Source organism: Loxodonta africana, chromosome 2 (assembly GCF_030014295.1).
Source record: "Loxodonta africana isolate mLoxAfr1 chromosome 2, mLoxAfr1.hap2, whole genome shotgun sequence".
Classification (NCBI taxonomy): Eukaryota; Metazoa; Chordata; class Mammalia; order Proboscidea; family Elephantidae; genus Loxodonta; species Loxodonta africana.
Window position 1 is genome coordinate 177835436 of NC_087343.1, and position 13471 is coordinate 177848906.

The 13471-nt window shown below is 36.8% G+C and overlaps 1 protein-coding gene across 2 annotated transcripts in view; it reads right to left on the reverse strand.

Moving 5' to 3' along the window:
* GABRB2 (gamma-aminobutyric acid type A receptor subunit beta2) overlaps positions 1 to 13471 on the reverse strand; it is a 297656-nt gene that overhangs the window by 193155 nt on the left and 91030 nt on the right. For both annotated transcript variants that reach the window (XM_064279025.1, XM_003404636.4), the window contains exon 4: positions 6862 to 7082. In XM_064279025.1, the coding sequence (XP_064135095.1) occupies positions 6862 to 7082 (221 nt within the window). The remainder of the gene's footprint in view (positions 1 to 6861; positions 7083 to 13471) is intronic.

The window sequence follows — 13471 nt, forward strand, 5'->3', positions numbered from 1 at the left end:
CAAATTTGCAAGAATTATTAAAGGGAGTCCTTCAGTTTGAGAACAAACAACATCAGACCACAGCCTGAATCTAGGATGTAAGATCTCACCAGCCAGATACCAACCTAGGAAATGAACTCTCAAGGACTATCCAAAACCAAAAGAATTAAAACAGGGAACCAGAGAGGTTAATCTGTAAATGACAACAATGTCAGAACAGTAAAAGAAGGAATAAACTGTGTAGGTATAGAACTTTGTAACGGAGAGCAAAGCAAGGCGGTACCAAGTAATAATAGACTGGTTGAAACCTAGGAAGATAAGGGTAAATTTCAGGGTAACCACAAAGAAAGTTAACAAAACTACTCATCAAAATAAAGAAGAAAAACATAAATTCTCAGTAAACACAAAATCTAAAAAACAAAAGAAATGAAAAAGAAATGCACAAACAAAATGAATTCAATGCAGGAGAGTAAGTGGAACAAAGAAAACATCAGCACCACAAAAATGCACTACAAAATGAGAGCAATAAACTCACACCTATCAATAAATACGCTGAATGTAAATGGTCTAAATGCATCCATTAAGAGACAGAAAGTGACAGAATGGATTAAAAACACAGAATCCATCAATATGCTGTCTGCAAGAAACACACCTTAGAAACAAAGATGTAAATTTACTAAAAATCAAAAGATGGAAAAAAATATATCAAGCAAACAGCTACCAAAAAAAGAGCAGGAGTGGCAATACTATTCTCAGATAAAATAGAATTTTAAACAAAAATCCACCCAAGAAAACAAAGAAGGGCACTATATAATGATTAAAGGGACGACCCATCATGAAGACACAACCATAATAAACACCTATGCACCCAATGACAGGGCTCCAAAATACATAAAGCAAACTCTAAACAGCACTGAAAAAAGAAATTGACAGTTTTACAATAATAGTAGGAGATTTCAACACAGCACTCTCGGTAAAGGACAGAGCATCTAGAAAGAAACTCCACAAAGATATAGAAGAGCTAATGGGCACAATCAGCCAAGTTGACCTCACAGGCATATGTAGAACGCTCCATCCAACAGATGCAAAGTACACATTCTTTTCCAACGAACGTGGGACTTTTCTAGGATAGGCCACATTTTAGGCCACAGTGCAACCCTCAACAAAATGGAAAGCATTGAAATAATGCAAAGTATCTTCTCTGACCACAACACCATCAAGGTAGAAATCAACAACAGGAAAAGCAAGGAAAAAAAAAATCAATTGTATGGAAACTGAATAATACCCTGCAGAAAAACCACTGGGTAAGAGAAGAAATCAGAGATGGAATAAAATCAAATGAGAGTAAAAACACATTGTACTGAAACCTGTGGGACATAGTGAAGGCAGTGCTCAGAGGTCAACTTATGGCAATAGATGCACACATCAAAAAAGAAGAAAGGAACAAAATCAAAACATTAGCTACACAACTCAAACAAATACAAAGAGAACATCAAAAAAAAAAAAAAAATACCCACAGCCACCAGAAGAAAGGAAATAATAAAGGTCGGAGCAGAAATAAATGAAATAGAGAACAGAAAAACTATAGAAAGAATCAACAAAACCAAAAGTTGGTTCTTTGAAAGGATCAGCAAAATTGACAAACTGCTGGCCAAACTGACAAAAGAAAAGCAAGAGGGGAGTCAAATAGCCCAAATAAGAAATAAAATGGGGGACATTACAATAGACCAAACTGAAATAAAAGGGATCACGACAGAGTATTATGAAAAACTATACTCCAACAAATTTGAAAACCTAGAGAAAATGGAAAATTTCTAGAAACACACTACCTACCCAATCTAACACAAAATGATGTTGAAAATCTGAACAGATCCATAATAAGAGAAGAGACTGAAAGGTAATAATAATAAAAAACTTCCAACAAAAAAAGCCCTGTTCTAGATGGCTTCACTGGAGAATTCTACCAAATATTCAGAGAAGAGCTTACACCAGAACTACTCAAACTATTTCAGAACATAGAAAGGGATGGGATACTTCTGAACTCATTCTATGAAGCCAGGATGACCCTGATACCAAAACTAGGCAAAGACACCACAAAAAAGTAAATTAGAGACCAACATCTCTTATGAATATAGACACAAAAAGTCTCAACAAAATTCTAGCCAATAGAATTCAGCATTATAGCAAAAAAAAAAAAAAATACACTACAACCACATAGGAGTCATACCAGGTATGCAAGGATGGTTCAACATTAGAAAATCAATCAATGCAATAAACCACATAAAGAAAAGGAAAGAGAAGAATCACGTGGTCATCTCAATTGATGCAGAAAAGGCATCTGACAAAGTCCAACACTCATTCCTGACAAAAACTCTCAAGGTATAGAAGGGAAATTTCTCAACATAATAAATTGCATCTATGCAAAACCAATGGCCAACATCATTCTTAACTGAGAGAGGCTGAAAACATTCCCCTTGAGTATAGGAATAAGACAAGGATACCCTTTATCATCACTACTATTTAACATTGTGCTGGAAGCCCTAGCTAGACCAATAAGGCAAGAAAAAGAAATAAAGGGCATCCAAATTCCTGATGAAGAAGTAAAACTCTACCTATTTGCAGATGATATGATACGATACATAGAAAATACCAAAGACTCTACTAGAAAACTACTGGAACTAATAGAATGATTCAGCAGAGAAGTAGGATACAAGATAAACATACAAAAATCAGTTGAATTCTACACACCAATAAAGAGAATGATGGAAAGGAAATCCAGAAAACAACAGCATTTATAATAGCCCCTACAAAAATAAAATACTTATGAATAAACCTAACCAGTGATGTCAAAGACCTATACAAAGAAAATTACAAAACACTTCTGTAAGAAACCAAAAGAGATCTACATAAGTAGAAAAATATGCCATGCTCATGGATAGGTAGAGTCAACATTGTGAAAATGACAATTCTACCCAAAGCAATTTACGATTACAATGCAATCCCAATCCAAATACCAATGACATTGTTTAAAGAGATGGAAAAACCAATCATTAACTTTATATAGAAAGGGAAGAAGCCCTGGATAAGAAAGCAGTACTGAAGAAGAAGAATAAAGTAGGAGGACTAGCATTACCTGACATGAGAACCTGTTATACAGCTACAGTAGCCAAAACAGCCTGGTACTGGTACAATGACAGCTACATTGACCAATGGAACAGAATTGAGAACTCAGATGTAAATCCATCCATCTACAGTCACCTGATCTTTGACAAAGTCCATCAAATGTGTAAAAGGCAGTCTTTTTAAGAAATGGTGCTGGAAAAACGGGAGGGCCATCTGCAAAAAAATAAGACAGGACCCAAACCTCACACCATACATAAAAACAAACCCAAAATGTATCAAAGATCTAAATATAAAGCCAAAAACTATAAAGTCCATAGAAGAGAAAATAGGATCAATGCTAGAGACCCTAATACATGGCATTAACAGGATACAAACCATAACCAACAACACAGTAACTCTAGAAGATAAGCTAGATAACTGGGATAGTCCAAAAATTAAATACATATGCTTATCAAAAGGCTTCACTAAAAGAGTAAAAAGAGAACCTCCAGAGTAGGAAAAACTTTTTGGCTATTACAAATTAGATGAAGGTCTAGTCTCTAAAATCTACAGGAAAATCCAACACCTCTACAACAAAAAGACAGATAATCCAATTAAAAATGGGCAAAGGAAACGAACAGACACCTCACCAAAGAAGACATTCAAGTTGCCAACAGACACATGAGGAAATACTCTCAATCACTAGCCATTAGAGAAATGCAAATCAAAACCGCAATGAGATACCATTTCACCCTGGCATCACTGGCACAAATCAAAAAAACAGAAAATAACAAATGCTGGTGAGGCTGTGGAGAGATTGGAACTCTTATGCCCTGATGGTAGGAATGCAAAATGATACAACCATTTTGGAAGATGATATGGCTCTTCCATAGAAAGCTAGAAATAGATATACCATATAAGCCAGCAATCCCACTTCTAGGAATATATCCTAGAGAAATAAGAGCCGTGACACAAATAGACATGCACACTCATGTTCGTTGCAGCATTATTCACAATGGCAAAAAGATGGAAATAAGCTAAGAGCCTATCAACAGATGAATGGTTGAACAAAATTATTATGCATATGCACAATGGAACACTACGCAATGATAAAGAACAGTGATGAACCCTCGAAACATTTCACAACACGGATGAATCTGGAGGGCATTATGCTGAGTGAAATAAATCAATCACAAAAGGACATATATTGTATGAGACCATTACTATGAAAACATTTACACATAAAAAGAAGCAATCTTTGATGGTTACGAGGGAGGAGAGGGGTGGGGATGGCAAAACACTAATAAGACAATAGATAAGTGGTAACTTTGATGAAAGGTAAGGCAGTACACAATTCTGGGGAAGCCAGCACAACTCGTCCAAGGCAAGGTTATGAAGCTCCATGGATACATGCAAACTCCCTGAGGAACCAAATTTCTGGGTTGAGGGCTGTGGGAACCTTGGTCTTGCAGAATATCTAGCTCAATTGGCATAACATAGTTTATAAAGGAAATGTTCTACATTCTACTTTGGTGAGTAGCATCAGGGTCTTAAAAGCCTGAGATTGGCCATCTAAGATACTTCACTTGTCTCACCCCTTCGGGAGCAAGGGAGAATGAAGAAAACAAAAGATACAAGGGAAAGATTAGTCCAAAGGACTAATGGACCACAACTCCACCAGACTGAATCCAGTAAAACTAGATGGTACCCGGCTACCACCACTGACTGCTCTGACAGGGATCAAAATAGAGGGTTCCAGACAGAGTTGGAGAAAAATATAGAACAAAATTCTAACTCAAAAAGAAAGAACAGATCTGCTGGCCTGACAGAGACTGGAGAAACCTTGTGAGTATGGCCCCCTGGACACCTTTTCAGCTCAGTAATGAAGTCACTCCTGAGATTCACCCTTCAGCCAAAGAGTGGACAGGCCCATAAAACAAAACGAGACTAAAGGGGCACACCAGACCAGGGGCAAGTACTGCAAGGCAGGAGGGGTCATGAAAGCTGGTAATAGGGAACCCAAGGTTGAGAAGGGAGAGTGTTGACATGTTGTGGGATTGTTAACCAATGTCATAAAACAATATGTGTACTAACTGTTTAATGAGAAACTAGTATGTTCTGTAAACCTTCATCTATAGTACAACTAAAAAAAAAAAATCCAAACTGTACTTCTTACCAGGAAATCCTGGTGGTGTAGTGGTTAAGAGCTACAGCTGCTGAACAAAGGGTTGGCAGTTTCAATTCAGCAGGCACTCCTTGGAAACTCTATGGGGCAGCTGTACCCCTTACCAGCTTTTTGCCCTGGAGCAAGATTTTTAACCTCTCTATGTCTCAGTTTCCTCAACTGTACCTGCCTCCTGGGTTGCTGCATGAAATTAAATGAGTTGACACATCTGAAACCCTTAGAACAATATCTAGCACGTAGTGCCAAGACCAAACTAAATCTACTGCTGTCGAGTCGATTCTGACTCATGGAGACCCTGTAAGACAGAGTAGAACTACCGCAGAGGGTTTCCAAGGCTGTAAATCTTTATGGAAGCAGGCTACCACATCTTTCTCCCATGGAGCGGCTGGTGGGTTTGAACTGCCGGCCTTGGGTCAGTGGTCAAAAGCTTTAACCACTGCACCACAAGGGCTCCTAGCATATAGTAAACCCCGTGCCGTCGAGTAAAAGTTCAAAAAAAAAAAAAAAGGAGGATATGCCAAGTGCAGTGAATACAGCAGATAAGTAAAATGAGATATAACAGATAAGAAAAATGTGACAGTGAGAGAGAAACTCCAGTGTAATGTTTTAAGAGTTCTGGCTCTGAACTTGGAACAGGGATCAAATTTCATCTCCACAGCTTACTTTCTTTGTGATCTTGGACAAATTGCTTTATTTAAAATACCGATCCTAACAGCTCCTAACTTACAGGAACATCTATGATAATGCGTGAAAAGCACTCAGCACAGAGCCTGCCCCTAAAAAATGTTCAAAAAATGTAGAACACTATTGTTATCATCATCATTATCATAACATAATCACATACCTATGTAAAACAATATGGAACAATATTGAAAAGTTCAGAATTTCCTGACATGTGATGCAGAGGAACCCTTATTATTGTAATATTTTCAGAGTAAGAGAGATTTTTTTTTCCAGAAGATTATCTGTTGCTTTCAACACTGAATACACTTTAAAAGAAGAAACTCCCTTATTTTAATTCTTCCTCACCCAAATGGCAGAGCATTACAATTCTTTTCTGACATAAGCAGTACATTTAATAGTATAAATTCATCATTAATAAACATGAGATAACTACTTTATTGATTTGCAAGTCTAATGGCTCCTCAGAGGGTGAGAGGGCACAATAAGCCTTCCTCTCATCAGAGGACCATGACCCAGTTCAGGCAGCTCAGGAGCAATTTATAAGAGAGCACTGGTCATGTTTGAACAACTATCTGGCATTCATAGTTTTGTTTTGTTTTTTTCCATTTTAAAGAAGGCCTGCATCTTAGGTGTTTTGATATTATTTATCCTTACTCTTTGACTCTTTAAAGAAAGCAGCTTTCAGATCAGCAGCTGATGTTGGGAGATAATTCAGAAAAACACCCTTAGCTGGGGCTTAGTCCCTTTGTAAACATGCTACCTGGAACTCCCATACCTATCAGAAAGGGGGATTTAACTGTGTGTCAGCAGAATTGAAGGAGGAGTAAGGAAAAGAGCACAACATTCCCCTCCAATAAAAAGTAGTAACTATTTTCTCCAGAAAAAGTTAAATTTTAGAATTATGTACAGACCTGAGGCCATAAAGGACAGTCCCATCTGGATGCAGGCGGATCATTCGGTTCTTGACAGTCACTCCATGCACAAATGACTTCTTATCGTTCAGGAAGTAGGTATCAGGCACCCAGAGCTGGTCTGCCACTCTATTGTCCAGAGTCAAGTTTAAAGGTATTACATTGTAGGACAGCCTCTTATCTCTCCAGGCTTGCTGAAAGTACATTGTCAGGGTGTAATCCTGTGAATGTGAGAAGAAAACAACTATTACTTTGTACTTAGTGGACTTGGGAGGTAGGCAAATAAATATCTCACTATTAATATGAATAGAAAATACACTATAACCATATACACACACTGTACTCTTCACATATAGAAAATAATTTATTTTTAGTGAGCATCTGTTACACTCCAAGTCATTTTTACTGAGCATCTATTATACTTCAGGTGTGGTGGTAGGCACTGTGAGTACAGAAATGAAGAATTATATCTCCGTGAAGTATATTATACACTACCAGGAGGAAAGATGTTAAGGAATAAACTCTCAATAATTAATTTTTGCTTCCAAAAGTGGGGTATACAGGTTGTTTTAAGGCAGGACAAAAACACTACAAAAAAGAGGAAGACCCTCAATGACATGGATTGACACAGTGGCTGCAACAATGGGCTCAAACATGGCAATCCATGTGAGGTGGCGAAGGACCACACAGTGTTTGGTTCTGTTTTACATAGGGTCGCTATGAGTTGGAACCGATTTAACGTCACCTAACAACAACATATACATACACATATACATACACACACACATATTTTTTTATGTGTACTTAAAAAAAAATGCTAGCACATGAAACACAGTTTCATTCACCTATCCTTCCATTCATTCATTCAACAAACGTTTATTTTATATCCAGTATGTGATGGGTGCTGTTTCGGTGTTGGGATAAAAGTGGTAAACAAGACAGACCGTCATATGCCTGCTCTTGGGGAATTTATAAACAAAGCACCAATAAATGAAGTACCAATAAATGAACTAAATGTCAAATATGCTACATTCTATGAAGCAAACAGACAAAGTATGAAATATTTAGCTGTAATGGTAGAAACAAAAAAAGAAAAAAGCATCTTGAAGGAATTGGCATTTGTGCTGAGACAAGATAAGGGCCAAAACTACTGAATATCTGGGAAGAACATTCTACGCAGAGGAAAATATACTGCAAATGCCGTATGAACTTGGCATGTTTGATGAACAGAAAAAAAAAAAAAAACCCTACTGGCAAAAGCCCAGGGATAGACAGGGCAAGAGGAAATGAAGTGGTAAAGAAATTTAACCTCATGAAGTTTACCCTTCATTAGGGAATGCAAATATGAAATAGTTTGTTGCAAAGTTTGTCATTGATTATGGTAGTAATTTTAAGAATTTGTAAATAAGAATACTAATCAGTCTGATTGATCAAGGTAGGTTTTGCAGGGGTGGAGACATTTATTCTGAGAGTGACTTAGCCTCCCAGCTATCTAATTATATTAATAAGTAAACATACATATATGTACATATTCTTCCTTTTGCTTTAGCTGCTCGACATTCATAAGCAAGTTTCAGAGTCTCCTCTGACATCCATCTTAGTCTTTTCTCTCTTTCCTGTCTTTTCAATGACCTCTGGCTTTCTTTATATACGATGTCCTTGATGTCATTCCACAACTCGTCTGGTCTTCGGGTCATTAGTGTTCAATGCGTCAAGTCTATTCTTCAGATGGTCTCTAAATTCAGGAGGGATATACTCAAGGTCATATTTTGGCTCTTGTGGACTTGCTCTGATTTTCTTCAGTTTCAGCTTAAACTTGCGTATGAGTAATTGATGGTCTTTTCCACAGTCAGCCCCTGGCCTTGTTCTGACTGATGATATTGAGCTTTTCCATTGTCTCTTTCCACAGATGTAGTCAATTTGATTCCTGTGTGTTCCATCTGGTATAGTTGCCGTTTATGTTGGTGAAAGAAGGTATTTGCAATGAAGAAGTCATTGGTCTTGCAAAATTCTATCATTCCATCTCTGGCATTGTTTCTATCACCAAGGCCATATTTTCCAACTATCGAGCCTTCTTCTTTGTTTCCAACTTTCACATTCCTTTCACCAGTAATGATGAATGCATCCTTATTGCATGTTCAGTCAATTTCAGACTGCAGCAGCTGATAAAAATATTCTAATCTTCTATTTCTTCATATTTGGCCTTAGTGGTTGGTGCATAAATTTGAATAATAGTCATATTAACCAGTCTTCCTTGTAGGGGTATGGATATTATCCTATCATTGACAGCGTTGTACTTCAGGGTAGATCTTGAAATGTTCTTTTTGATGATGAATGGAACACCATTCCTTTTCAAGTTATCATTCCCAGCATTGTAGACTATATGATTGTCTGATTCAAAATGGCCAATACCAGTCCATTTCAGCTCACTAATGCCTAGGATATCAATGTTTATGTGTTCCACATCATTTTTTACTACGTCCAATTTTCCTAGATTTATACTTCGTACATTCCAGGTCCCGATTATTAATGGATGTTTGCAGCTGTTTCTTCTCATTTTGAGTCATGGGGCTCGAGAAGACAAAGTATTGTAATGACATGTGCAAAGAGCTAGAGATAGAAAACCAAAAGGGAAGAACATGCTTGGCATTTCTCAAGCTGAAAGAACTGAGGAAAAAATTCAAGCCTCGAGCTGCAATAGTGAAGGATTCCATGGGAAAAATATTAAATGATGCAGGAAGCATCAAAAGAAGATAGAAGGAATACATGCACTTATTATACCAAAAAGAATTAGTCGATGTTCAACCATTTCATGAGGTAGCATATGATTAGGAACTGATGGTACTGAAGGAAGAAGTGCAAGCTGCACCGAAGGCACTGGCAAAAAACAAGGCTCCAGGGACTGACAGAATATCAATTTAGATGTTTCAACAAATGGATGAAGCGCTAGAGGTGCTCACTCGTCTATGCCAAGAAATATGGAAGACAGCTTCCTGGCCAACTGACTGCCTAGTCCCAAGAAAGGTGATCAAACAGAATGTTGAAATTATTAAACAATATCATTAATATCACATGCAAGCAAAATTTTGCTAAAGATCATTCAAAAATGGCTGCAGCAATATATTGACAGGGAACTGCCAGAAATTCAGGCTGGTTTCAGAAGAGGATGTGGAACCAGGGATATGATTGCTGATGTCAGATGGATCCTGGCTGAAAACAGAGAATACCAGAAGGATGTTTACCTGTGTTTTATTGATTATGCAAAGGCATTCGACAGTGTGGATCATAACAAATTATGGATAACATTGCAAAGAATGGGAATTTCAGAACACTTAATTGTGCTCATGAGGAACCTTTACACAGATCAAGAGGCAGTTGTTCCGACAGAACAAGGGGATCCTAATTGGCTTAAAGCCAGGAAAGGTGTGCGTCAGGGTTGTATCCTTTCACCATACCCATTCAATCTGTATGCTAAGCAAATAATCCAAGAAGCTGGACTATATGAAGAAGAACAAGGAATCAGGATTGGAGGACGATTCATTAACTACCTGCATTATGCAGATGACGCAGCCTCACTTGCTGAAAGTGAAGAGGACTTGAAGCACTTACTAATGAAGATCAAAGCCCACAGCCTTCAGTATGGATTGCACCTCAACATAAAGAAAACAAAAATCCTCACAGCTGGACCAATAAGCAACATCATGATGAACAGAGAAAAGACTGAAGTTGTCAAGTATTTCATTTTAATTGGATCCACAATCAACAGCCATGGAAGCTGCAGTCAAGAAATCAAATGACACATTGCATTGGGTAAATCTGCTGCAAAAGACCTCTTTAAAGTATTGAAAAGCAAAGATGTCACCTTGAAGACTAAGGTGCGCTAGACCCAAGCCATGGTATTTTCAATCACATCACATGCATGTGAAAGCTGGGCAATGAATAAGGAAGACCGAAGAAGGATTGACGTCTTTGAATTGTGGTGTTGGCAAAGAATATTGAATATACCATGAACTGCCAAAAGAACGAACAAATCTGTCTTAGAAGAAATACTACCAGAATGCTCCTTAGAAGCAAGGATGCTGAGACTGAGTCTTATATACTTTGGACGTGTTGTCAGGAGGGATCAGTCCCTGGAGAAGGACATCATGCTTATCATGCTTGACAAAGTACAGGGTTAGCGGAAAAGAGGAAGACCCTCAACGAGATGGATTGACACAGTGGCTTCAACAATGAGCTCGAGCATAACAATGATTATAAGGATGGCTCAGGACTGGGCAGTGTTTTGTTCTGTTGTGCATAGGGCCACTGTGAGTCAGAACCAACTCAAGGGCACCTAACAACAACAACATATATGTGTGTGTGTGTATATATATATATATGAATATATATGTACACAAATATATATGTATATATGTATCATAAATTCATTATATATAAATATATATATAAGTATATATATATTTATATATAATGAATTTATGATACATATATATATTTGTATATATGTATATATGTATCATAAATTCATTATATATATAAATATATATATAATACATATATACATTATATATATAAATATATATATAACGAATTTATGATACATATATACATATATATTTGTGTACATATATATTCGTATAATACTAACTATATTAATAACTCAGACTGGGTTGCCATGTAGGGAGTATTGAAGACCCAGCTCTACCATTTCTCAACTATGTTGTTAGTTACTGTCATGTCAGCTTAAACTCATGCTGACCTTGTGTATAACAGGATTATATGTTGCCTGGTCCTGTGTGATTGTCATGACCAATGATATGCATGGGTCCACTGTTTTGGCTATTGTGTCAATCCATCTCATTGAAGGTTTCACTCCTTTTCATAGACCCTCCACGTTACCAACCATGACGTCCTTTTCTACCAACTGGCCTTTCCTGATTATGTGTCCACAGTAAGTAATCCAAAGTCTCACCAACCTTGCTTCAAAAGAGCATTCTGGTTGTATTTCTTCTAAAACTGATTTGTTCATTCTTCCAGCAGTCCACAGTACACTCAATATTCTTTGCTAGCACAGCAATTTGAATTCATCAGTTATTCTTTGTGTGTAAATTTATATAAGTTCTTTGTGCTTCAGTTACATTAACTATAAATGGGACTTTTAATACATGCGTGATCCAACCTAAAAGTTATGATGAGAATTAAATGTATAACTCAAATGCAATTTGTAAACTACAAAAAGCTGTATATCATGAGTAAACCATTTACATACATAATGTGACATTTATTATCCATTAGAGGCCTTTGGGTACAATGTAACTGCTCTACCACCGTCATTCGAATAACTAAATGAAGGACCAAATACTCATTTGAAAAGAATAATTACAATTTCTATTTTAAAACCAAAGTTCACAATGCCCTACTTAAAGTCTTTTCATAAACTAGAATCATGTATTAATCATCTCTGCAACCTGAGAGCCTAGCACAGTGTTTGGGGCACAAACAGTGACTGACTGAATGAATGTCCAGTAGGTACATATTTCTGCATATATCTGGGCACTTTTATGTGTAAGATACAGATGTCTACCAGTTTCTGATTTTTTTCAACCTGCGTTGAGATTTATTCATCTTAATTTGGTTAAGCAATTTTAAATTAAACTTATAAGATGTTATTTGCTAAAAACACTGAGCAGTTTTCATACAAAAACAAATTGTTCTTGTAAGAAAATTAAGTATATCCCCTGGCTTCACAAACATACAAATTTTGGCCTCATTCAGAAGTCGCAGTAGGACATTTTTTCTAAATTAAAATCAAAATTCTCTTCAAATGAGGGATATATTAATAATTAAAGGCATAGCAAATAATTGTAGATGAGATTTACTGTAGCAGATTTTAGTCCTCTGGACTGTTCGGCAACACTCTGCTTTAGTAAATAATTTATCTGACGATCTCTAGAATGGCTTCATGATTTATGATAAAATTTCATGAATAAGAGGCTCATGAATTACATAACTAGAAAACAAACCAGATAACATCTTTTGCATGTGTCTATGCTACAAATAGCCTAAAATTAGAACATAAGAAATAAAATAGGCAATCAATATTGTGCTTGAGAGAATACATTTAGTGACTTCTAATTTTTGGAGATAAAATGGAAAATTTGATTATTAATCCCATTAGATGATGAAGCTATTTAACCTGCTTTTATAATAAGCCCTTTAAGATTTAGGGGAGAGAATATTATCAGGAAGGTATTGGAGTTTATCAATGAGCTGAGATGTGCTTGGACACAGGAAATTATATTCTCTTTGGGGCTATATAAATGGTAATATCGTTAGATCTTGTGTCACTTGCTAACTCCTGCTACTTGTCAGCAAGGCGATGTCTGCTAAGAAAGGCTCTCAGACAAACTCTGGTGATTCTGAAAACTGTCACATCAATTTTCATTTCATTTATTTTTAAATTACACTTTATGACACTGTCAAGATAGAGGAAGCTCTTGAATCTATATAAATGTAATTGGAGATAAAAGGAAGGAGTGGTCCTGTGTTCCATCCTCTCTCTTAGGCCCTCGTCCAGCCCAGATGAATGCTTTGAACTTCCATATTGAAA